The 26830-nt window shown below is 41.1% G+C and overlaps 1 protein-coding gene across 11 annotated transcripts in view; it reads left to right on the forward strand.

Moving 5' to 3' along the window:
- ST6GAL1 (ST6 beta-galactoside alpha-2,6-sialyltransferase 1) overlaps positions 1–26830 on the forward strand; it is a 133182-nt gene that overhangs the window by 98405 nt on the left and 7947 nt on the right. For 10 of the 11 annotated variants that reach the window (XM_019752122.2, XM_019752120.2, XM_074329231.1 and 7 more), the window contains 3 exons: positions 1497–1632; positions 5084–5741; positions 15366–15463. In XM_019752122.2, the coding sequence (XP_019607681.1) occupies positions 5135–5741; positions 15366–15463 (705 nt within the window). In that variant the 5' untranslated portion in view covers positions 1497–1632; positions 5084–5134. The remainder of the gene's footprint in view (positions 1–1496; positions 1633–5083; positions 5742–15365; positions 15464–26830) is intronic. The other variant, XM_074329232.1, reaches the window with a different exon arrangement.

Here is a 26830-nt window from a genome sequence, read left to right on the forward strand (position 1 = left end):
TATATATACACACACACACAAATAAATATATAAATATATATTCTCTATATGGTGGATATACCACCATTTAATTATTTTCCTATTGCTGGAAGCTTAGTTGTCAACCTTAGATTTTTCACCGTTATAAACAATTTTGAAATTAAAACCTTTTTCTATTTGCATGTGCATATTGCTTTATAAAACTCAATCTGTATTTCATTACTCCTCACCACAACTGTGTAAGGTAGAGAGTCATTTTACAAGTGAAGAAACTGAAATGTATAATCTTTTTCCCTTTTGAATTATTTGTCCAGTTTTATTTCCTGGAAGTGTGATAACTTAGTCAATAGTCATGAGCTCTTAATTCTATGGCCAGATTACTTTCTAAAAGGTTACATTCATTTCTACTTCCTCCTCGAAATGTACCGATTACTCTACAATCTGTCCAGCAATGAGTGTTATCACTTTGAAAACTGCTGGTTAATATAAATTCTATATATCTTATATATCTTAATATTCCAGTTGTTTCTTTTGCGTTTCTCTAAAGATTAACCATAATTTCATAAGCTTATAAATTATATTTTTTATTTTGTGATTTGTCTGTTCATGTTGATTGCCTGTTTATTTTGAGAGGCTTTTACTGTATTAAATCTTTGCATACCTTGACTCTTGTTTTCCTTTTTACTGCAGTCTTTTTGATTGCATAGAAGTTGGAATTTTCATGCAACTTGCTCTATTAAACTTTTCTGTGTTATTCTTCTCCATTCTCTCAGAAAGAAGAAAGAACTGACAAATATAGAATTGTATTTTTAGCTTTTAAAAATTATATTTTTATAATATTTTTTCAACTCTCAGAGTAATGTATGTATAATTTAGAAATTTTGGAATATACAAAATAATTAAAAAATTGAAAACGCTCATTATTCTAACATCCAGGGTGTTTTTGTTTGTTTGTTTAGGTTTGTTTTGTTTTTTAGTTCTTTCTCTTTCTCACATGCACATTTAAAAAAATGTATTTTTCTGTATTTGAATAGTATATTATATACAGTTTATAATCTATTTTTTAAGTTAACATTATACTGATTGAACTTTCACATACCATTAAATATTCTTTGACAATAAATAATTTTTAAAAATCTGTCTAGGGTTTATTTTGGGATGAATTGACTTCTCTCTCCCTCAAATTGCTGTTTATATATCCCCAGACCAGTGATTAAATGATCCTTTCCTCCCAGATATATTTGTGGTGCCTGCTTTGTCTTTCTAGTCCTTATCTAGTGTCAGTCCATTTCTAGGCTGTCAGTGCTGTTCGTGGCTTGGAGCACGACACCTGAATAGGCTCTTGTCTGCCTTTCTTTGTGCTGTTATATTGGGCTTCCTGGATTGAGCCATACCCTAGGTCAGGGCTCATGCTAGAGACTAGCAGAAGTGCCTATCTATCTTGTTAATTTTTAACGCTGCCCCTGATGGAAAACAGCTCTTACCTTTTCTTCTCTTTTTGTTTCTTGCCTTTGCAGATGTTTTTTAATCATTCGGAGAAAAATGAGCCTTGGCCTCCAGACCCAATAAAGCAAACATCCTTCCCATGGAGAATAATGCTAGATCCTGAGGACCCGGAGGGCCTGCCGCCCCAGGGGCATTAGCCAGAAGCAGGTAAGGAACACGTATGGGCACTGGAGGCAGTAAAGGGGTACATTGCTGAATAAAAACTGGTGTCCTATGCTGCCAAGGAGTCACAGGGTCTTAATGTCTGGCTACATTGCTGTTTCTTTCATGCATTTTAATTTTATTTTATTATTTTTTGGTTGATTCAGTAAGGAGTGGGAATTGGTGGTTTGCCTATTTCTATGCACGATAAATACAAGATTTGAAGTTATTCTGTAAATCAGTCCACCTTTTTTGAGCTGCCAAGCCCTGCATTTGCTGTTGTGTGTGCAGTGATAGATATGAAGACCTAGGCAGAAGACTTACTTTAGCTGGGATTTTCTTTCTGTTGGTTCAGTATTGACTTATTTGCTGTAGGTAATAATGTGAGTTGTTATTGTATTCTTCTAGAAGTCTGGCAGGGGTTGTAAGGATTCATTGATACAGCCCTGTCTCTTCAATAATCCTTTATTAAATGCTCATTTTTTTCTAGGCACTGTGCTGCACACTGGGGTTTCAGAAGTAAACCAAGAGGAGTTGCTCTCTGGCAGAGGGGCAACATAAAAAGCAAGCGTTTCTAAACACTAGATGTGAGCAGGACTGAGCAAGAGTAGTGCTAACAGGGAGACGGGCTCCACAGGAGGTCAGAAGCAGAAAGGGCATGTGATCTGGTTGCCAGGCAAATGAACTAGGGGAGAGATTGCAGCAGTGCAAAGGCCTGGAAGCTTACGAAGTCAGTCTGAGTGTGATGGGAAAATTCAAAGGTTGGTTTTTTCCCCCAGAGAATTGGGGCAGAAAGATTTGCTACTCCTTTCTTTCAGCTTGGGCTGCTTCGGTGAAACTTCTTCAGCTTCCGTCGCTTTAGGGCAGCTTGAGAGATGAGAAAGGGTCTTGAAGCTCTAGCACCTATGACCAGAAGCTCCAGCCAGTTGGTGGACTTGGGGCCTCAATAGAGGGTGGTGTTCAAGAGAGTTAGGAGCCCTGATATGAGGATTCAGACAAGTGCCCTGCGGCTGTGGTGGGGCTCAGGCCGTAAAGGGTGAGGCTGTCTTAAAGTTGCAGCTCTGTGTTGTGCCTGGCTGTTTGGCCAAACTCTTCTTTCCTGGGAAACTCAACCTTGGAGAGTGAGTGCTGGCAGGAAGCTGACCATCTGCTCCCTTTGAGCTTCAGCTCTTTAGACAGTGAATCGGGTTCTACCTCCCTACCTCCTGTTTCGTTTCACTCATCCACAGAAAGTTAAGTCCCAACTCTACCATTTCCAAGTCACTCATGCAACTTTGAAATTTATTTACATTGATAAAACCTCAGTTTCTTTAGCTATAAATGCAGCCAATACAATTTACTCTGCTTATCTCACAGGGTTATCCTGGGCTTCACAGACCTAATACTGTGAAAGGGCTGCCTGAGTGATAAACTGTGTACATGGGTAATGGCTGCTGTAGCTCTGATGGTGAAGATGGTTTTTCTCTAATTGTCTGGCAGATTGAGTTGACTCTCTAGTGACCCTGATTTCTGAGTCCCGTTTGGTCAACACTGACTTCACTGTCCTTTATCATAGATGCCTGTCCTTTTAGTGTAATTAACTTTTAGAGTTAGAAAAACATGAGTTGGGATCCTGGTTCTAGCACTCATTAGTTATTGACTTCATAGAAGCCCTGGAAACTTGCTAAGCCTCGGTTTCTTCATTTCCTCAAATGAGGTATTTAATATCTATCCCATAGTGTTATTGTAAAAATTAAATGAGATATTGCATGTAAAGTACCTACCGTATATACAGTAGGTGTTTCTTAAATGCTACTTTCCCTTCTCTAGTTCTTCAGCTGTCATAATCATATGATTAGCTGTGTTGGATGTCTGAGAAAATTGAGTTCCTTAGTTTTCTGATGATGCAACAAGCCCTGTCTCTTATTTCTTGATCTTATGTTTGAATTATCCCTCTGTGTACATTTCATGACTTTCAAAACTTCAGCATCCCATGGCAGGAATCCGTCCTCCGCAGAGCCATTGGTTCCTGCGGTCTAGGGTGGTGGGAAGCACTGTTTGGTTAGTACTGCCAGTGGATTCCAAGAATGGTCTGGATGTCTCTTAAAGAGTCTCGAAGCCCAGGTTGATGAGTCATGGCCAGTGCTCCCCCACTCTGCCATTGTTCACTGTCCCACCTCTACATGACCCTTACTTGAGGGGCTGCTTGCTCTCTGGTCTCTGCTCAGAACACCTCCTGTGCCTTTACATTTACCTCACTCAAAGTCCGACGACACCATCCTTGTTCGGTCCTCCCAGCACTCTGTGAATGGGACAGGGAAGAGATGATTTCTCTATAGAAACTTAGGTGCAGAGAGGTTAAGTGACTTGCTTAAGGTCACCGAGAATGGGGATGAGAACCTGGCTTCGTGACTACCTCGTCCAGTACTCCTACTACCTTATACGTGACGTCCTTAGAAGCACGCTCTATGGGAAGGGACTACAGATCCCTAGTGGGTTAGCATAACCCTGAGGCTGATTGCTTACATGCATTACAGTAAATAAACCCAGTTATTTAGGAAAGAATTTAATGTTTTCCAAAAGATAAAGACATTGTTTGAGTTCAAAGTGTTTTCATTTCCCATTCAGTACACAATAAATTGTGGGAAAACAAAGTAGGTCTTTACCCAGACATAAAGGGGGACTATTCAGGCTCTATTTGCTTAGTGAAATCCATTTCCCAGAACTTTCAGCAGTTCTGTATGGGATGTAATAAAAAGGGCATGGATTATGGAATCAGGTGTACTTGGCTTTGAACTACCATGCTACCATTTACTCAGTTCTGTGATCCTAGGTTAAGACCTCTCAGAGCCTCAGGTGGCTCATCTATTAGATGGAGATTATAAGAACTTCATGGCTAGTGAGGTTATGTTGTGAAACTAACCCTTGCTCTTCCCATGTAGGAGTCCAACACCACAGCCCGTAGAGAGAGGCATCACAAAGCCATGACATTGTCTATGGCGAGAGGTCTCTTTCTGGCAATTTTGAAAGGATGCTGGGCCCCAGGATTTTTAGGGAGTTTGGTTCTTATGATGTCGACCAGTTAGCCTGCTCTTCTTTTCTTCTAGTTTTTCAAGTGTGCATGCCTTCATTTAACAGTATGAGGCTCTAGGAACCAAAATGATGCATAAGATGTGATTCCTGACCTCAAGATGCACAGAGTACAGTTGGGGAGCTAGACCAAGAAAAGGAATAAAAAGGTGTAAAAAGAAATAGTGGAGAATACAGAGAGGAAGAGAGTGTCTGAGGACTGTTCTCTACATTCAAAGCCCAAACTGAGGGTGATTTTTATTGAGACTTGCAGACCTGGTGGATGGTAGACCTGTGATGGAATTTGAGTCTCATCACTCTAAATCCACCTCTTGCCAATTAGACTTGTAGATTTTCTTTACATCTTTTTTTTTCTTTTTTTTTTTTTGCCTTGTCTTACTTTTTTTAGGCTTGTTTTCCTGCTCAGAACAGAGTGGCTCCCTTGAATGCATCTTTCATTATGATTCTCACCAACTTGAAGAAAAAATTCAGCTGCTGTGTTCTGGTCTTTCTCCTATTTGCAGCCGTCTGTGTCTGGAAGGAGAAGAAGAAAGGGAATTACTGTGATTCCCTTAAATTGCAAACCAAGGCATTCCAGGTGCTGAGGAGTCTGGAGAAACTTTCTGTGGCATCTGGTTCCCGGTCTCTACCTTCAAACAGCACCCAGGACTTACACAGGAGCAGCAAGGCCCTCAGCAATTCCAAGGTCGCAGTCAAGACCAAGCCAGAGGCCTTCTTCCAGGTGTGGAATAAGGACAGCACTTCCAAAAACCTTACCCCCAGGCTGCAGAAGATCTGGAAGAATTATCTGAGCATGAACAAGTACAAAGTGTCCTATACGGGACCAGGACCTGGTGTCAAGTTCAGTGCAGAGGCTCTGCTCTGCCGCCTCCGGGACCAAGTGAATGTATCCATGGTAGAGGCCACAGATTTTCCCTTCAACACCTCTGAATGGGAGGGGTACCTGCCCACGGAGAACATTACGACAAAGGCTGGGCCATGGGGCAGGTGTGCTGTTGTCTCATCAGCAGGATCTCTGAAGTCCTCTAAACTGGGCCAAGAAATAGGTGGGTTCTGGGGTGTTGAGACTGTTATCTGTACAGGTAGTGCTCATTTGGAGTACCTGGGCATACAGATAGCACTGGAGACTGTGGTGTGTCTCCGTGGACTAGCAGAGTGGGCGCAGGACAGTGTTTTTCAATTGTCCATGAGCCAGACTTGCCACAGGGCCAGCTCAAAGGATGGAGCTACAGTCTCCCAGCATCTTTGATCAATTAGAATAGTTTTATTTTTATCTGTTTTAAATAGTGCTGTTCTACTGAAGATTTCGTTTGAAAAGAGAGTTCTAGTGATACAAAGAAACAAAACACTATAATTAACATTTAAAAATAATTGAGGCTCAGATCTTTGCTTTATCTTCAAGTCCTGAAATTTGCATGTTATTTCTTTTGGCCTAAACTACCTGTGTAATTTTCAGCTTTCCTGTTTGAAAAACATGAATTAGAGCAGAATTTTTAATTTTTTAATTTTTAATTTTTGTTAGTTATAGTTCATTCAATATTATTTTATATGAGTTTCAGATATACAGCATAGTGCTTAGACATTGTATAATTTATACAGTGATTCCCTCAATTAGTCTGATACCAACCTGGTATCATACATAGTTGTTGCAACATTACTGACTATATTCTCTATGCCGTACTTTACATCCCCATAGCTATTTTGTAACTGCCAATTTGTGTTTCTTAATCCCTTCAGATTTTTCACCTGGTTCCCCAACCTCCTTCCCCTCTGGCAACAATCAGTTTGTTCTCTGTATCTATGAGTCTGTTTCTGTTTTTAAATGAAATCTTCAAGTATAACACAGATATTTAAAACAGATAAAAATAAAGCTATTCTAACTGATAAAGATGCTGGAAGACCGTATCCCTATCCTTTGAGCTGGCCCCATGTCAACTCTGGCTCAAGGACAATTGAAAAACCCTGACCTGAGCCCACTCTGCTAACTTCTGTTTTGTTTGTTCATTTATTTTTGTTATTTAGATTCCACATATAAGTGAGATCGTATGGTATTTGTCTTTCTCTGTCTGACTTATTTCACTTAGCATAATACCCTCTAGGTCCATCCATATTGTTGCAAATAATAAGATTTCAGTCTTTTTATGGCTCATTAATATTCCATTGTGTATAGGTACCACCTCTTCTTTATCCAATTGTCTATTGGTGGGCACTTGGGTTACTTCTATATCTTAGCTATTGTAAATGGTGCTGCAATGAACATAGGTGTGCATATATCTTTTCAAATTAGTGTTTTGGGTGTCTTCAGGTAAATACCCAGAAGTGGAATTGCTGGGTCATAAAGTATTTCTACTTTCAAGTTTTTTGAGGAACCTCCAAACCATTTTCCATAGTGGCTGCACCATTTTGCAATCCCATCAATAGTGCACGAGGGTTCCCTTTTCTCTGCATCCTGGCCAGCTTGTTGTTTGTTGATTTATTGATGATAGACATTCTGACAGGTATGGGGTGATATCTCATTGCAGTTTTAATGTGCGTTTCTCTGGTGATTAGTGATGTTGAGCATCCTTTCATATGTCTATTGGCCATGTGTATGTCCTCTTTGGAGAAATGTCTATACAGATCCTCTGCCCATTCCTTAATTGGATTTTTTTTTTTTCTGGTGTTGAGTTGTATGAATTCCTTATAAATTTGGATATTAACCCCTTATCAGATGTTTCATTGGTGAATATCTTCTCCCATTAAGTAGGCTGTCTTTTTGTTTTGTTGGTGGTTTCCTTTGCTGTGCAAAAACTTTTTAGTTTGATGTAATTCCATTTGTTTATTTTTCTTTTATTTCCTTTGCCTGTGGAGATAGATCAGAAAAAAATATTACTAAGAGAGTTTATTGCCTATGTTTTCTTCTAGGAGTTTCATGGTTTCAGGTTTTACATTTAAGTCTTGAATCCATTTTGAGTTTATTATTGTATATGGTATAAGAATGTGGCCCAGTTTCATTTTTTTTGCTTGTATCTTCTCTCCAGTTTTCCCAACACCGATTATTGAATAGACGGTCTTTACCCCACTGTATGTTTTTGCCTACTTTGTCATATATTAAATTACCATATAGGCATGGGTTTATTTCAGGGCTCTCTATTCTGTTTCATTGATATATGTGTCTGCTTTTATGCCAGCACCATGCTGTTTTGATTACTATAGTATTGTAGTACAGTTTGATATCAGGTAGCATGATGCCTTCAATTTTGTTCTTCTTTCTTAAGATTGCTGTGGCTATTCAGGGTCTTTTGTGGTTCCATATAAATTTTAAGATTATTTGTTCTAGTTCTGTGAAAAGTGCCATTGGTATTGCGGATTACATTGAATCTATAGATTGTTTTGCGTAGTATGGACATTTTAATGACATTACTTCTTCCTATCCATGGGCATGGTATATGCTTCCATTTATTTGTATCTTCTTCAGTTTCTTTCTTCAGTATCGTATGTTTTGCTGAGTACAGGTCTTTAACCTCCTTGGTTAAATGTATTCGTAGGTATTTTACTCTATTTGATGCAATTGTAAGTGGGATTGTGTTCTTAATTTCTCTTTCTGATAGTTCATTATTGGTGTATAAAAACACAACCACTTTCTGAATATTGATTTTGTATCCTGTTGCTTTACTGAATTTATTTACCAGTTCTAATAGTTTTTTGGTGGAATCTTTAGGGTTCTCTGTATACAGTATTATGTCTTCTGCAAATAATAAGTTTTACTTTTTGTTTTCCGAATTGGATGCCTTTTATTTCTTTTTTCTTGTCTGATTGCTATTGCTAAGACTTCCTTGTTATGGGTAATTTTAGTATTTTATTTTATCTGCTTTGTTTTCTATTTTTTCTAACATGTCACAAAATAACAAATAAAACTTATAAGGTGCAAAAGTGCTGAGTTAGATGAGCCTTCAGATGCAAAATCCTGGCATGTTGGAGTAGCAAGGGACCTGAGAAGTGATGTTGTCCAGCCCCTCACTTTGCAGGTGAGAGAGAAAGGAGGCCCTGAGTAGATGGGGCATAGCTTAGGCAGCCTCTCACCTTGGAAAGGCAAAGCCAGCCCAGATCCCAGGTCTCCTGTTTCCTGGGGCAGTGTTCTCTAAGAGCCTGTGTGGGTCAGAGTATTTGTATCTGGGAGATGATGGAGTCAAAAAAGATAGTCCAAGGTTTTGTCCAGGTCTCAGATTTTGATAAAGCAGAAGGTGGTAGTGGTATAGGTGATGCCCACATAGCAAAATAAAGAGTGATTCTATGGACATTTTAGAATTAAAAAAACACATTTGTGACGGATGTCAGCCAATGACGACAACACCCATAAAATGTTGCTGAGGGCACCAGGACTCCCATGACCACACTAGTTTGTGGAATAGAATGGCTTGATTTTACTTTCAGAAAAAAAAAACAAAAAAAAAACCCCTAAAACATGTCTACTGGGCTTTTTTCTTTAACCTCATCATGTCACATATCTGGATTTTTTTCCTCTACTTAATTTGAATACTTAATTGGATCAGCTTTAGGGTGTTCATGAATCCCTAAATTTGCATGCAAAAATACCCGTGATTAGGTGTGTATGTGTGTCTGATCATTTTTCCAGAGAGAAAGTCTCTAGCTTTCAGTCGGTTTTAAGAGGGGTTTGTTACCCCAAGAAAGGTAAAAAAGTCACCGGTTGACATACATCAATATGCTTTTTCTTGAAATACTTCATAGTTAATAAAGATAGAAAGTCTATCCATCCTTGTAAACATGTGTACAGCACAGTTGCAGGTTTGCTTCAGTCTCTTTAGTTCCCCTATTTTGAGAGAATGTTTTCCATTATTGTTTAATGAGTCAGCCTAAAGAAAGCAAAGCACAGGCAGCCTTGCTCTCTGTCAGGCTCTGGAAGGTGCTGAAGCAGGTGAGGTCATATGTCTCCTTTTTTATTTCTTGCATATGACTGCCAGGAAAAATGGTCTGAAACCAAGCACAGGCTCTCAAAAGAAGAAAAGTGGATCCAAATTGGATTCTCCAGAGCAGAAAGAAGTGGTGAGATCACACTTTGTACCTCCCCAAATAGGCAGCACTTATTAATAAAAGCTGCCAAGTTAACCAGCCCCATTTTATACTTTTGTTTTTTCGTTATTTTTTGGACTTCGTTTTCTAGAACGTACATGTGATTGGGTTTTGTTCATCCATAATGGAACTAATTTTTTTTCTTTCCTCCCCATTTTTGCTCTATAATGGTGATGTTTAGAATATTCCAGGGGGTAGCTGATCTTCTTCATCACGTCAAGTTATTGTCTGCCTGGCTGTGATTGTGTTGAAGTTTAAGTCAGAGCCTGATACTTCCATGAATCAGAACAATAATCTTTATTTTTATGTACTCCATAAAAGTTTAGAGTGATTTAATCAAACATTAATTAAAATAATCGTTTTCTGTAGACTTCAGTTACAATTTTAAATATATATTTCCATGGAAGGACTTTGATCTGGAGCTATAACAAAAATTGCATGTTAGTCTTCAAATGTTCTACCTTTTGTAGGATATTTCCTCTGGGCATTTAGTCTAACAAATATTTTATGAGAGTCATTCATTTATTTTATTCATTCATGGATTTATCAATAATACTACACAGGAACTCAGACTGCAAAGAGGGAAGGGAAAGGAAAAGCCTTTTGTTGAAGGCCTGTGAGCATCAGGCAGTATTCCAGGCTCATAGCCTTCCCACTATACCTGGAATTTGTCCAGCCTGTTCCCAAGTATTGAACATATCAGATGGTTTTAAATTGTTTGCTCTTACAAATAGTACTGCTGACAAGGTTTTGGTGTAGATAACTTAAATGACCACTCATGCCTTCCCAAGGGGAAATAATCTCAGGAATGGGGCTAGAAGACCAAAGTAAGATAACTTCTATGACTCTTTCTTTAACCATTGCAAAATTGTTTACCAGAGGGATTGTAATAATGTACTGTGTCTCTAGCTGTCCCACAAACCAGCCAATAGTAGGATCAGTCATTTTCAATTATTATTGATACATATACATGTAAAGTATCTTAGATTTGTTTGAATTTTCATTTCAAATAATAGCAGATTTTTAAAATGTTATAACCAATAGGAGTGACACTTACTGTGTGCCTGCTGTGTGCCTAACATGCCTTGCTCACTCTTTTCATACTCTCAGTAATCCTGGGAGGTAGGTACGATTATTCCCATTTTACTGATAAGCTAAGTGTTGAGGCTTAAAGAGTTTACACAACTGGTTGACAGCAGACTGGGCTCGAAAGCTGGTCATTGACTCAAAGGCCCCCATTCTTAGCCCTTCTGCTCTTGTGCCTCATAGTGATTATAACTTTATAATAAAACTTGTTATGATATATCCCTTGTCAGGTTAAAAAACATCCCTTGATATTCTTGTTTCCTTGCTCTACTAGAGGAAAGAAGAAGAGTATTCAGTGTTCAGGCAAAAGCAAGAAGCAACGGCTGCATAGGAAGAAGTGCAGAGTGCGTTTGGGCATCACAGATAATCCTGCTTGATGGGATGTGGGTTCGCACAGGGTACAGAGGGCTGAGGAATGAGGCCAGGAAGGTGGCCAGGGCTCAGCTCTCAGAGTGTTGACAGTCACAATAAGGACTTTGGGTTTCATTCTTTTAGCTACGGAGAGCCCTAGGAGGCTTTGATCAAGTGAATGATGGGATCATGTGTGTTTGGACAGATTTCTCACTTCTCTGAGTTCCCTTCTCTATGGGGACTGCTACATCATTTCCCTTTTATCAGGGAATATTACCACATCCAGGTGAGCTGGGCCAGGCCTGTCTGAGCAGTGGTGGTGGAAAGAACATGTCTGATTTGAGTGTCATCAAGAGGTAGAAGACATAGAACTTGGTGTCTAACTAGAAATGATCTTGATTAAGAGACAAGAGCCAGAGTTTCTAGCCCAGGAGCCAGCTGTATCATTCTTCTGGAGAAGATAGGTTCCATCTTGGATGTGCTGAGTCTGAAGTGTTTGCAGATTTTCCTGGATAGATATCTATGCAGTTGGGTATTTGCTTCTAGAGAAGGGTCAGTGTGAGTGATCAGATTTAGGAGTTGTTTGTAGCCCAGAAAGGAGGGCTGATTAGAAAACCTAGAGAAAAGTTTACATTTAAACAACATGGAAAGAACAGGGACATGTAAAAAACAAATCAGAAAGGCCAGTGAGAATGGCTGGAGGAGAACCAGGAGGGGACCATGCAATGGAAGGCAAACAGGGATGGAGTTTGGGCAGATGGAGTTCTTGGGCGGAGTAAGGACTGAGAAGATACTCTTGGATTGAGGAGCTCAGAGAGCATGACAGTTTATGTCAAGGGTCAGCAAACTTTTCCTATAAAGGACCAAAGAGTAAATGTTTTTTGGTTTTGAAACCATACAGTATCTCTCACAACTACTCGACTCCACTGTTATAATGTAAAAGCAGCCATAGGCAGTAGTAAATGAATGGGCCTGGCTATGTTCCAATGAAACTTTACAGAAAGTGGGGACAGGTCAGATTTGGCCTGTGGGCCATAGTTTGACAACACTGACCTATATTATCTAGCTTCTCTAACCAGAATCAGAATGTAGTCTTCCACAAATGGTTGGTTACATGATTCATTAAGCTAATTTGAAAATACAAAAAACGTTTGGTCCGAATTGTGATGAAATTTTGTTCATCATAATTTCCAGCTATTTAGAGTTACTATACATGGTGGCAGCGGATTTTGATATATTTATGAATTTACTAATGAGCCGATTCTATTGACTCTCCTAGGCATGCAGTTATGTCATATACATATAGTGGTGCGTTATTTCTTTTCTAATTTGCATCTTTTTCTGCTCTCTCAAGTTAAAGGAAAATGGTGTCCCGTTTTCTATAGCCTTCCATTTTGCAAGCCTTGTTTACTGGGATCCTGGTAGCTGTGGATTTCTCCTGGTGATTTCCTGGAGGCCCATTTGAGTTTGAAAGATCTTATGCCCTTCAATAGAAAAGGGCAATTTGGCAAACAAGGATCCTGTTGCCTTTCTTTATGAGCCTAATTTAGTGGCCTGTTTTAAAGTTTTCTTCTGTGATGTGATTGATCTTTCTTTTCCCTTCAAATCAAATCCAAACTTGATACCTAGACTCCACAGCCTGCGTGATCTGGTTCCTCCAACCTCTTTACCTGCGTATTTTATTATTCCTCTTACTCACTTGTCTCCAGCCAAATCCTTATTCTCCTTGGGGTCCCCTGTCATTGACTTGTGTCCTCTGGCTGAAATGTACTTCCCCAGGCCCTTCCCATGCCTGGCCACCCTTTGGGTCTCAGCTTAGAGGTCTTCCTTGAGTCATCACTGTATGTGAAGGAGGTCCTGCAGTGTCTCTATGACACAACTCGGTTTATATATGTTATAATATTAATCACAGTCAGTAATTATCTTGACTGTAGGTTGTTGTGCTTCTTTATTGTTTCTCTCCTAGTATTAGATTGAAAGCTCTCTGAGGGTAAGGACCTTGTTTTTCTTTCTCACCACCATTGTCTACAACATCTAGAACTAGGCCCGGCAGAGAGGAAGTGCTTAATCAATATCTGCTGAATTAACAAAAACATTCTCCTTTCTTATAGTCGACTCTGAAGACCTATTCTCAGCCTCCTGTGCTAAGTATTTTCCTCTTGCCCTTCTAAATCCACTCTATTCTTTTTTATCTTGACTCTGTGTCCTGAGAAATTGAAATTTGGGACTGTGTCAGCTGGGCTTCCTTGCCCTTTAGCTTTTATTTGAGACTGGGCAATAGAAGCACTGGTATGAAACTGAGAAAAAGAAGGAGAATGAGGTCAGGGTATCTGTCCTTCTGGGTCTCTCCTGGAAGAGTAACCACAGGCTGCTTCTTGCCCTTGACTGAAAGTCTCAGCCCCTTTTAAGCACCCCTCTCTCTTTTTCAGTCTTGCTCTCTCCTTTTCCCCTTCAGGTCTAGAAATCAGAGGGAAGAAGGAAAGAGAGGCCACAGTTCCTGACAGGTAGCCAGCCATCTTCAGCTTAGGGTCTCTGCTTTTCTTGCCACATTAGCTAGAGGGGTGGTAATGGCTCCTTGCTTTAGCCAATCTTGAGGTGTTGATCCATTCCTTGTTGATTTCCTTAAATTCTACATGCAACTTTTTAAATAGTCCTTTATTCAGCTGTCAATTAATACTCCATTTGAGCTTGTCATTATTTCGTAATGGGATCTGCAGATTAATCATTTATTCACATGTGAAATAGCAAAGTAGACTTAGTGAAATTTTTGATGGATCTGTGTTTCTAGTATGATTACTACCAGTCACTTTTGAAATCAGTGACTGATTCTAGAAAAATTGTTGTAATCTGAGCTGTGTAAAGATGTACCTCCTGCCTTATTTGCAATTCAGTGTACCTGCCCTATAAGCTGATAAAGTTTAGACTACATATATGTCATGTAACTTTCAAATGCTTTTGGTAAGATTTTGTCATAGGATTGAGGAGAGGGTTGTTTTTGTGAGTGAGATGTCTAGATTCCTGAACTTTAGTTTATATGCTAGAATTAAACTAAAGAGGGAGGCTTTCATCCCTTAATTCTGTTGGTATTCCCCTTTCAGATTGTCTTGTATTGAGCCAAATGCCCACTCCCTCCCCCCCGCTTCCTGATGCCACCTTTGTAGATGAAAAACCACCCAAAATAAACCCACATGGAGAGAAATAGAACCATGGGGGATTGGGCTGACCTCCAAATCTGTGAAGATTTCAGTGGTGAACCCCCAAACTTGCTTGATCAAGTAAACTTGGGATAAACTGTCATAGGATCACAGAGGCTTAGGGTTGGGATGGACCCTAAAAGTCATAAGTTCCCTCCCCTATCGAATTGAGGAATGCTGGTCAATTTCTCCTGTCAAACGCCGGTCAAAGTCATCCAAACTCTGCTTAAACAGCTGGAAGAATAGGGAACTAGAGCCAGGGAGTGAGGAGATATTTTAAGACGTTCTGTTTGATCTTGGCTGGATTTAGGACATTTGTTTCTGACAAAGAGCTTTTCTTTTTAAATAGAAAATATGGGGTTTAGTTTAGTTCTATGACCTTCTGTCCTATCTCTACCACCATCAGGTTTGTGACCGTTCCTGGGCTTCTGGTTCCTGAATGGAACACTTAGGGAGTGGTGTTGGGTGCCACAGTGAATCCCTCCCATCTGCTGAGCACGGCAAGCTTTTCATAGTGCTACGGGGTTCTTTGTACTTGTGGGTTAGACCAAGCTTATGGCAGTGTCTTCATTTTTCTGATAGGGATAGACTGTGACCTACTGGTAATAGCAAGAGAGTATTTAGGTTTTCCTCCCTTGAAAACCTCAATAGTAATTCCACTAGCCCTGTTCACTTTTGTGCTGTGGCGAGACAGACTGGTGTTATTGTATGGATTTCAGGAACGCTATGATATAGACCTCTTTAGCCCTTTGCAGTGGCCAGGCAGACAGGTAGTCATTTGTCTATGAATTTTACCCAATTGCACCATACAAACGTGATACTTTCTTCCTGTATACCATGATAGGATGAAGATTGGGAAGTATTGTGCTCTTGCCCCTCCCTTTGCTCCTCCTCTCTCTCCCTCCAGATCTTTCTTTCTGCATATGGCGGGTACTCATCACCTCTTTTCTGTTTTCTTGTGGTTTACAGATGATCATGACGCAGTCCTAAGGTTTAATAGGGCACCAACAGCCAACTTCCAACAGGACGTGGGCACAAAAACCACCATTCGTCTTATGAACTCTCAGGTAAAATTTCTTCTGTGCAGATAGGGTTGTTTTGAAGAATAAGTGAGAAAATACATGCAATGCACTAAGTACCTGGCACATTATGTCAGGACATGTTAGCTTCTCCAATATTTACGTGTGCAGACACTGAGATAGGTGTGGAGGACACAGTGGTAAGGAAAACAGACTCAGCCCTATTCTTGTGTTGCCAACAGATACAGATACAATCAAATAATCATACAAAGAAATTTAAAGTTGTGACAGAGAACCACGAAGGAGAGTCAGGATGCTACCAGAGCCCATAAGAAGGAAAGTTTCCCTAGTCAGGGAACTCAGAAAAAGTGAGGAGGGGATACTTAGCTGTGTAGGAGGAGAAGGAGAAGGCCAAAGGGTGGGATAAGTTTTTCAAGAAGAGGCAACAGTGTGGGTAAGGCCCTGTGTGGAAAGGAGCAGAGGCACAAGGACCTAGGAAGAAATGAGTGTATGTGGGGGAGGGGACGTATGGTGCGAGATAAGACTGAAAATAGGAAGGAGCAAGCCATGGGGCCACATTAAGTTTCCTTCTCTGTGGCATGACCAGACTTGTGTTTTGCAAACATCCATCTGATCAGAAGCCCTGCAGTGGAAGGAGAAATACAGTTTGGAAGCTTTGGAGGATTCTCGATAAGAAATGCTGGTAGTTGCACCAGAGTAGAAATAAAGGTGAATATGAGAAAAGACTGGGTTTTAGAGCTATTTGGTATGTGCAGTCAATAGACTTTCGTGTTGGATTGAGTGTGAGAGGTGAAGAAAGGGGGGCCACAGGTATAACTGGGCTTATAACATGGGCTGGCTAGAAGTCACTGAGACTGGAAGTACTTGAAGATGTTTTGGGTTGTGAGGGGCTAGGTTCAGAGAAGCAGGTAGAGATCAAAAATATCGTTCTGGATGTGGTCGATCTGAGCTGCTTTTCCTATATCTGCGAAGAGATGTCAAGTAGGCAGCTGTACAAATGGCATTGGAGTTCAATGGAAAAGTCTAGGCTGGAGATGAGAATTTGTGAATCGTCTGTATCTGCCTGTCAGTGAAACAGTAGCACTAAATAAAAGCACTAGAGAGAGAGTGTAGAGAGAATAGAGGAGACGTCCTATGCAGGGGCTTTGGATAATGAAAACAGCAGAAGCTAACATGAAGATTGAAAAGCATTGTTCTCTCTTTAACAAAATGGAGGCCACTGGTGACCTTAGCAATCGCTGTTTGGGAGACTGTTGAAGCCAGAAGCCAGATTGAAGTGACTGGGGAAGAAAAATGTAGATCGTTCTTTCAAGAAGTCTGGCTCTGAAGGGCAGGAGAGAAAGAGGGCAATCGCTGTAGAGATTTGACTATTGCAGGGCCAGATTTTGTTGCTGTCACTTTTTAGATTGAAGAGAGTTGAGCGTGTTTAAAAGTCAATGCAAAGACAATCACAAAGGGCAAATACTGTATGATTCCACTTATGTGAAGTACTTGGAGTGGTCAATTCATAGAAACAGAAAGTAGGTTGGTGTTTTTTAGGGCCTGGGGGAGGGAGGAATTATTGTTTAATAGGCACAGAGTTTCAGTTTGGGAAAATGGAAAAGTTCTGGAGATTGAGTGGTGCTGATGGCTGTACAACAGTGTGAATACATTTAATGCCACTGAGCCATACACTTAAAATTGGTGAAATAGTCCATTTTATATATATTTTGCCACAATAAAAAGAAAATTAACAAGGAGAAACCAGTTGATAGAGGGAGAAGCTAAATATACTAACAAGGAGATCATAAGTAAGTGAAGGGGAGGATTAACCTCAGCAGGGCGAAGTCAAAAGGAAGAAGGATGGGAGGGGGGTAGCTAGGGGTAGTGTATAGTGAAAGCATGAAAAGGCTTCAGTTTTCTCTGCAAAGTGGTACGCAAGGCCATGTGGGAGGGAGGCTGAGTAGAAGAGGTTTTAGTAGAGGAGTTTAAGCCAAGAAGGTTTGAAGTTGTTTTTGGGGAGAGTGGAGGAGGGAGTAAGCCAGTAGAGTAGAGTAGGATTTCCAGGCCATGCTGGCCATGCTGAGGTGGGAGAGCACGAATTCAGAGAGAAATCAAGCTCTGTTTGATCAGGGATGGTATAATCTGCAGGTCAGTAAGCAGCAGCAATAAAGAGAGGGAACATGGGGGAGCTCTGAAAATCCTCTCGGATTGGGGAAGCTACCTGCTCTTTGGCATGTCTCCAAGTTTAGTAAAGAACTAAATCTCACTCCTGCAAAGGTTCTGGAACTTTATTTAAAGCCAAGGTCAGGTTGTCTGGAAATTTGACTTTGATCAAGTTCCTCCCTCAGCACTTCGTACATGATGGACTAGAGCAAGTTGTTTCACCTTTCTGACCCTCAGTTCCATTATTTGTGAAAGGGGAATAAGAAAAGTTAGCAGGCAGGGTCTTTGTAGGATCAAATGAGATTACTAAGCGTGGAGCACTTCTTCAGAGGTTGGTATGCAGCAAGTGCCCTATAAATGGTGGCAATAGTTACCACTGAAGCTTAAAGGCCTGCCTGCGACCGTTGAGAAATCACCGTTCCTCCCAAATCTCAGGCAGATGGGCCTGTTGTTTCCCAGAAGGGACGGTCATCCAGCTTGGGGGCCACTTGGGAGGTGCTCAACAGAAGGGAGGTAAGACTTCTGTTAAAGGGGCCTTTTTAGGATAAAAGTGAGATCGTGATTCTCATATAAAAAATGAACGTGTGTTAAGGACTGTCTTTTATTCATATGAGAGAACCAGGCAGATGTTCCCACTGGTTCAGGGGTAAAGTCAAAACAGCATGAATTCTGAATAAAGAAGTGAAACTTGTTTCCATGAGGTGGGCAGGAGGAAGAGGGAAGTCATTTGATATTATCTGGCAAGATTGAGTAAACTATACTTCGCTACAATTTACAAAGAGTCGTATAACAGCTTCCGTAGAATCAGAACCTGGTAAAGAGAAAGGGTGTGCTGTAGGCAATGCATAGTTTTCACTGAGTACGGCATTTTCGCCTTACACTTCCAAATTGCAGTGTTCCCTCTGCCAGGGCTGAGTGGGTGTGGCCATCTTCCCAGGGTACACTGTCCACCTTCAAGAATGGCTTTTCTGGTGCTCCTCAGGCACGCTGTCCCTCTTTCCTTTCCTTCCATAAGTGGCGCCATGCCTGTGGGCTGTTCCTTTAACGTTTTTGTCATGGGCAGCTCCATGACCATGCCTCTTGTGATACTGAATTCTGGCTGACAAATTTGTCTCATTCCCCTTTCTCATCTTGATATCCTAGGAAGCTGACAGTCTGTCTTCTCTATCTTTTGCTCTGGTTGGTTATTCCAGCTATTTTGTGTATGTTTCTGTGAATGAGCAAACTGAGTCCCCACCACTGCACACAGAGAGCAGCTGGCACCCAGAAGTCACTGAGGGAAGAGTAAATTTGGTAATTTCTGCCTTGGAGCAGTTCATTCTCTTCTCAAATGGAGAACTCCTGACAGCAACTGTCTTCTGAGGGTGGCTGGCTGGGCTCCAGTTGGTTCAGCCCCCCTACCCCACCTCCACCCGCACCCCACCACAGAACACATGACCTTTTGTGCATCTGTGTTGTGAGGAAACCACAGATGAGGAGGGAGCTGTGGTTTTCTTATTGAGAAGCGAGGAGGCTTTTTATAGAGAACGGTCTCATACTGTGAAGTTTCAGCAGATATATTTAGGTATATATATGCCAGGTGTTATGAGATTCAACAGGAAAACCACATATAGCTCAATGTCTGCCTTTAACTGATGTCAATTTGGACTTTAAGTGTAAACAGGTTTCTTGAGACTCAGCTGAACCCCTGCTGTGCTCAGTGGGCCTGAGGGAGGAGATAATGGGATAAAAAGGCTCAGTGGCTTCCTTAGGAAACTTCTGTGCAGGTTGGGGCGAGGAAAACTACATCCTGTGCATAGCCATAGCTGTGCTGACCACTTTAACCAGACAGTCTCAGATCACCTGATGGGGCTTAGCCTGAGATAAAAGCTGTTGCATTGCTATTTATTAAATACTTTTACTTTCTAAGGCCGTGCATATCTTACTTCATTTGATCTTTATGACAACCTTGTGAGGTGGGGTTACCAATCCTTATCTTTCATGAGGACACTGGGGTTCAAAGAGTTTGTGTGCTTACCACCCGAAGTCTAGTCTACTTACGTCACCTTGTATTTGACCCCCTTTACCCTCTTCGCACAGATGTTGTAAGGTTGTACATAAAAATTTACATAATGTTATTAACCGATATTACCCCAATAAATTTAATAATTGAAAGAAAGGAGTTTATGTGAGTTGCTCTGGATAGTGCAGAAAGTATGCGATAGCCATGGAGTTTGGGTCTAGCTTTGTTTACCAGCAGCACTCTAAATCCCCTAAGTTTTCTTTAAGCTCTAATTTTCCTTCTCAAGATGCTGACAGACAGATGTCTGGATAGCTGGTGGTGAGGGGTGTTTTTCATCAACAGCCGATCTAAAGACTGCTAGGGTAAGCGGGGTGATTTTCATGGAGCTCCCTTGATATAGTATTTTAGCATCATGATTTGGGAGCTGAAATTTAGACATGATGGGTATCATGAGTTCTGGGACTTCTTCGTTTTGGCCAGCAGACACAATCTGGGTCACTGGTATTTTTCAGAACAAGAGAAGGAGCTGTGATGTAATATTGGACTCAGCTTATTTCAAAGCTCTGGGTCATAAGTAGTTTTTCACATGTCACAGCTGCTCTCAGTCTTTTCTTTGTGTGGCCCATCCATCCGGTGTGCAGACAGCTGCCCAGATCCCATTCAGTCAAGCAAATAAGCTCCCACAAGACCTGCCTTGTATGGAGGAAAAGTGGAAGAATACAATGGTCTTCTACCCCAAGGGCTTCCATTTAGTTGAAGAGAAAACACCAATCCCCCTCCCCCCATGAAGTCAGTAAAGGTGCAGTGCAAAAGCAGGGTATAGTTTTTTTTTTTTTTAATGAGTTTGACTATTTTAGATACCTCATATAAGTGGAATCATGCAGTATTTGTCCTTCTGTGTCTGGCTTATTTCACTTGGCATAATGTCCTTCAGGTTTATCCATGTTGTTGCATAGGGTAGAATTTCCCTCTTTTTTTTTGAGGCTGAGTAATATTCTATGGGAACAGATTGTTGAGTGCTGATTGCCAGGGGCTGGGGTGAGGCAGAGAAGGGGAATTGTTGTTCAATTGGTATAGCTTTAGTTATGCAAGATGAATAATTTCTAGAGATCTGCTGTAGGCCATTATGCCTATAGTTGACAATACCATGTTGTGCATTTAAAAAACTTTTAACAGGGTAGATCTCATGTTACATGTTCCTACTACAATAATAATAATAAAAAGCAGGGTGTATCTCACTGTGGGACTTTCCAGTCTCCAGAACTATGAGAAATAAATATCCTTTGGTTGAGCCACCCAGTCTGTGATATTTCCTTATAGTGACTTGAACTAAGATAATACTTTAGTATGTATTTCTCATCTACATAGACACATGCATATATATGCAGATGTGCCTATTTTAGAAATGATAGACTCAAATTGATACCACCAAATTCAAGCTACACACATAAAGTTATTCCTTGCCTTCTCCATTCTGTATTTATATTCCCCCTTCTTTCACAGTGCGACTCCTGCTTCTGACAACCTCAGCACATTTATTTATTTGCATAAATTTATAATAGGTCTAAAATAGTTTGTAAATTGTTTTGCACATCTGTACATAACAAAAAACCCAAAAACCTACTAAAGAAAGCCCAGGATGTTTGTAGTTCTCCACACCCCACCCAAGCCTGAGGTTATGTAGTCAAATAATATGTACCAAAATAACCTGAATCAGACCTGTTTCTCTTCACTGAGATGATTGAGTTCACTTGAAATTCAATTGTATTCATCTCAATTTTCCTTCCTCTCTTTAAAATATGAAGAATTTTAACATGCTTCCGAAATTCAGAACTATCAAAAAGATATATACTCTGAGAAGGGGAGAAGGGTGACTCCCTCCTAAATTCCTTCTACCCTGTTCCACCAGCACTTTCGTAGGGAGCCAACTTTATTGTTTTCTGATCTGTCCTTCTGTGTTTCTATTTGTAAAGACAAATAGATGTATATTCATTTTGTAAATTCCCCTCATTTCTTACACAAAATGTAGTGAACTATATACTGTTTATACTATGCTTTTCCCCAATATCTTCTGGAAATCACTCCGTACCAGTTTATAGAGATCTTTCTCACTCTTTGTTATAGTTGCGTAGGACTTCTTTGTGGATAAGTTTCATGGTTTATTCTATCAATCTCTCTTGCTTGGACCTTCAGTGCTTGACAACATTAACTTCCTCTAATGCTTTATAGTTCTTTTGATGACTTCCTGTGATGCCAGGTACAATTATTGGCCCCTCTTGTTGTGGAAGAATGATGAGGACTGAGAGACTCAAGCAGCTAGCCGAGATCAGGGAGAACACAGCTTTATTACGCCAGCGGGCTCAGTGGGATTGTTCCCAAAGAACTGAGCACTAACTGGGGTCAGGCGCTTTGTTTTGACAGGGAGGCCTCTAACTATGGTGCCCGCAGGAGACATCTCCGATAAGGTATGGGAGGAGGAGGGGAACGGAGCTCCGATAAGGAGGGGGATTGAGCTCTCAGCGGGGGCGTGCAGGAAAAACCATCCCAACACTCTAATTTGGAGTTGTGGGGGCTTCAATTTGTGGTTCCCTTCTTTCAGAGCACCCCCTGTTCGGGTCCAGGTTACAATGGTCAGGCATTCCCTTAAGGCCCAGGGCCTCCATATAATTTTTATTATCTACTCAAGACTTTGACCACACCTTTGTCTATCTTCCTATAGCACTAACTTGCTTTGCAACTCTGGCAAATTTGCAAATCTGGCAGCCACAATACACTTTGTTTTATCATCACTTAACATATTTAAATAAAGGTTGCCTAGTAGAGTGGGAAAAGATAAGACAAACCTTGATTTGCCTCCTAGCTCCATCCCTTCGTAGTTGTGTGATCTTTGCCAGTTACATAATCTCTTATAGCTTCGTTTTCATGCCCTGTTTGGGGCTTCGAAATATTGTGAGGAATAAAGAGAAGACATTGACCAGGACTGTTGTGTGAGTTTAACAAAACCATTAAGTCTAGCCTCTATAAGTTAAGATATACCGATATCTACACACACACACACACACACACACACACACACGCACACGCACACGCGCACGCACGCAGGCAGGCATAGTTTCCTAGGCTTGCTAATAACAACATGCCACAAAGGCGGCTTAAACAACATAGATTTATTTTCTCACAGTTCTGAGGGCCAGAAGTACAAGATCAAGGTGCCATCAAGGTTGGGGTTTCTTCCTGGTTCATGAATGATTGCCTTCTGTGTCTTCACATGGCCTTTCCTCTGCGTGCATGTGAAAAGAGAGGGCTCTCTGATGTCTCTTTCTTTTCTTATAAGGGCATTAGTCTTATCAGTTTAGGGCCCCATCCTTATGACCTATTTAACCTAATTATCTCCCTGAAGGTCCTATTTCCAGTATAGTCATATTAGGAAGGTAGGACTTCCACATACCTTGTTTCCCTGAAAATAAGACCTAGTCGGACCATCAGCTCTAATGCACCTTTTGAAGCAAAAATTAATATAAGACATGGTCTTATTTTACTATAATATAAGACTAGGTCTTTATAATATAATGTAATAATATAATATAATATAATATAATATAATATAATATAATATAATATAATAATACCCGGTCTTATGTAAATTTTTGCTCCAAAAGGTGCAGTAGAGCTGATGGTCCAGCTAGGTGTTATTTTGGGGGAAACACAGTATGCATTTGGGGAAGGGGTAGAAGCAATTCAATCCAAAACAAGGAAAAAAAGCCCAACATATTCACAATGGTAATTTCTGAAGAATACAATTATGGATGGTTATTATTTTCTTCTTTTTGTAAATATAGATGCGTGTGTTTTCTTTTCTTGTATTTTCTCAGTTTTTGCAGTGAACAATACTTCATGTCCCTTTTCCTGGCAAGTGTTCCTTGGGGATCTCTGGCTCTGGCAATGACTTACTCTCCTTATGATGAGGTCCCCTGGGATCCGCTGAGCTCAGGTCAGACTCTGCACATGGGTAGTAAGTAGAGGTGCATTTGAGAGGAGCTTTACGAGTATTCTCCCCCAAGTCCCTTCGGCTGCAGTTGGGAAAATGACAGTCTGAGCTGTTGTCTGAGCACAGCTGGTCACCTGGGCACCTGGGCAGGGCCTCCAGGATGGTATTGTCCTATATATAAAGCACCTGAGGCCTAGAGAGGGGAAGTGACCCACCTAAGACCACAGCCTGAGTTAGACACAAAGCGGTCTCCCAATTCCCTGAGCTGTTTGAATCATTCTGGTTTTTTTTTGGTTGGTTTAGAAACTCTTTGACATAACATAAAGGGCTGTAAGAATTAATGTGGTAAGTTCAGAACCATGTCCATTTAAGGTTGAGGGGTGCTTGCTGGCGTCTTCCCTTCCCGTCCACCAGGTCTAGTCCTGGACACTTTCTGTTTCTCCTCACTGGATAACACTAGCATTTATCTTCACATTTTCTCAGTTTCATGGATTACTTTTTCATTTGCTTCAAGTAGCTGAAGTAAATGACCATTTTTCCATTGTGTGTGGACAGTGGCCCAGATCCTGACAGTGTGCTGGCTTGTTGACGTACCTCGTGGTTTATGAATGTAGCCCCGTGGGAACAGAAACAACACTCTGGTAGGAGCCGACCTCTGGTCCTGGCTCTGCCTCAAATTCATCTTGACGCCTCAAACAATCTCTCGTCACTCTGGGCCTCAGTTTACACATCTGAAAGTGATGGATTTGGATGTAGTCCCTCGAGGATCTTGAAGCTGTGACACACTACAACTCAGGCAAAAAGCAAGATTCTCCTGACATTCCATACCCCTCATCAAATGCTTTCTTTGCCATTTCCTTGCAAGAGCCATGGGTGTCCCGTCTTCCCCTCCTTGTGTGAGGCCGTGCAGTATATAGATTAGAAGTGTGGAGTCTGGAGTCAGACAAAAGGGCTCCAATTCAGACTCCCCGGTTTATTAGCTATGTGGCTTGGGCAAGTTACTTAGCATTTCTGAGTCCTAATTTATAAAAATGGGCATATTAATAATTAACTCCTAATGCTGTCATAAAGATGAACTGAGATAGTATCTGAAATTACTTGGCTTGGAATCAGCATCATTAAATGGCATATACTGTTATCATTGCTGTACCTTTTATTGTAAAGGTGAAAACTTTGTGCATCCCTCTTGGGTTTCTGAGGACAGTGAAGCCACAGATCTTGGGAAAGTCTCAGTGCCAGAAGTTGCTGCCACTGGCCTCCTGCTTTGTATACTAAGAAGATTGCTGGAGAGAGACTGTGGCAGGAGACATTTTTTAAAAATCCTAGTTATCACTAATCCTCATGAGTACATATAAATCACCTGATATCAGTACTCTGCATAGAAAGAAGCATAACACAAGGAAAGACATGCTGTTAATGTGCCACCTGTTTAGAGGGGTATGGAGTGAGATGAGGATAGGGAATGAAGTTGTAGAATTCTGGCTTGGAAGACATGTATAGAATAGTGGGGTCCTATGAGGCCCAAGGGACAGCCCAAGGGACCCTTCGGGCTATAGCATTGAATTCCTGTGCTGTGAGTTACAGTGTCCCCATAGAAAGAGGATAGAACTTAAAGTTGGAAGATGTGGGTTCCATTCCTAGTTCCTATGGCCTTTCAGCTGTAGGATTCCAGGCCAGTTACCTCATGTTTGAACTTCAAATCCGTCCTCCATCCCCACAGGCACATCCCCACCAGTTGCTCTTCTATGTTCTTGTTTTAAGAAATGGCCTGCGGCGCAGGAGTCACCATTGAACCGCTTTTCTTTCACTTTTAATACCAATTAGTCTACAAGTCTAAACTGACCATTGTGACTCTTTTTCTTTATTCCTCCATCATTTCTTATTTAGGCTACAATAGCAGGATCTATCTGGTCTCCCTCTCTCTGCAAACTCTAGTCGAGAACACTACTCTGTTTAGATCCCTCTCACTTAAAAGCCTTCACTGGTCCTCTAAGCTACTGAAGAAACCCTAAGTTCCCTGGCATGACCCCTGCCTCCCTTTCTCTGATCCCTTCTAGCTCTCTCTTTGTATCCTAGCCACAACTGGACAATCTGCAGTTCCCAAACAAGCTACTCACTGTACCAACCAAAACAAGGTTTCACTGCAAATGACAGGACATTCTGCCTACCCCTCGACACTATCTTAAGATAAAAAAGTATTTCTCTCTCATGTAAAAAAAATTAAGTTCAAAGGTAGACATTCTAGAGCTGGTGTGGTATACCTGTTACCTTATGCATGCTACGCTGTGACTTCCATTTCATGGTCCAATATGACTGCTCCAGCTGCAGCTATCAATCCACTTTTAATCAGCAGAAAAGCGGAAGGAACAAGGAAGGGCATGACCCTGCCTTTAAGGACACTTCCTGGAAATTACACTTGATGACACACCATTGGCCAGAATTTTGTCACAGGGCCATACTTAGCTGTAAGAGAGGCTGGGAAATTTTTGTTTCAGGTAGTTTGATTTTTAGGTAGCCATGTATGGAGGTAAACATCAAAAGTATTTTTACCAAGGACGAAAGAGAGAATGGATATTGGGTGACAGCTAGCAGTCTCTGCCACATGCTTTTACATCTAGAGATTTGCGTACGTTGTTCCTACTGTCTGGGACAACCAACCACTCGCCGTCACACTCTCCTGGCTTGGCCTGTTTTTATTTGTCCTTTAACACTCACTCACCTCATGACCATCTTCATCCAAGACCGTAGCCAGTACAACCTCACGATCCCTGGTCAAGGTGGGCTCACCACCAATATTTGTTGTCTCAAAGATGTACTGAGGAAACGGGCTTATATTCTTCAGGCTTTCAGGGCCGCCCTAGATCTGGAGGAAGATATGGAGATGAGGTAGCTAAATGATCTTAGAGGCTCATGGCAAATTGCTGTGCTTTGGGTTGTACGTAGACCATTCACCCTCCCATGGTTGTTGTTCAGCTACTGCAGTGACATTGATTAGATCTCTGCCTTCTTGATGGTGAGTGATTGAGGTGGGAAGGAATTACGGTTGTGACTCTTGCTTTCATTTGCAGTCAGTTCTTGATTTGATTTCTGTCATTTGTTCCTCTCATTTTCTACCTGAACAACATCATCTCCCACCTGGTTTTTAAGATGAATGTCTGCTAGCTAATCTCTTATATCAGTTTTGGCCTTCGTGAGAGGGACCTGGCTTCTCTCACTGTAAGCCTTTGGGGCCCCTTTTCTGTCTTTCTCGTTCACTCCT

Source organism: Rhinolophus sinicus, linkage group LG01, assembly GCF_036562045.2.
Source record: "Rhinolophus sinicus isolate RSC01 linkage group LG01, ASM3656204v1, whole genome shotgun sequence".
Classification (NCBI taxonomy): domain Eukaryota; kingdom Metazoa; phylum Chordata; class Mammalia; order Chiroptera; family Rhinolophidae; genus Rhinolophus; species Rhinolophus sinicus.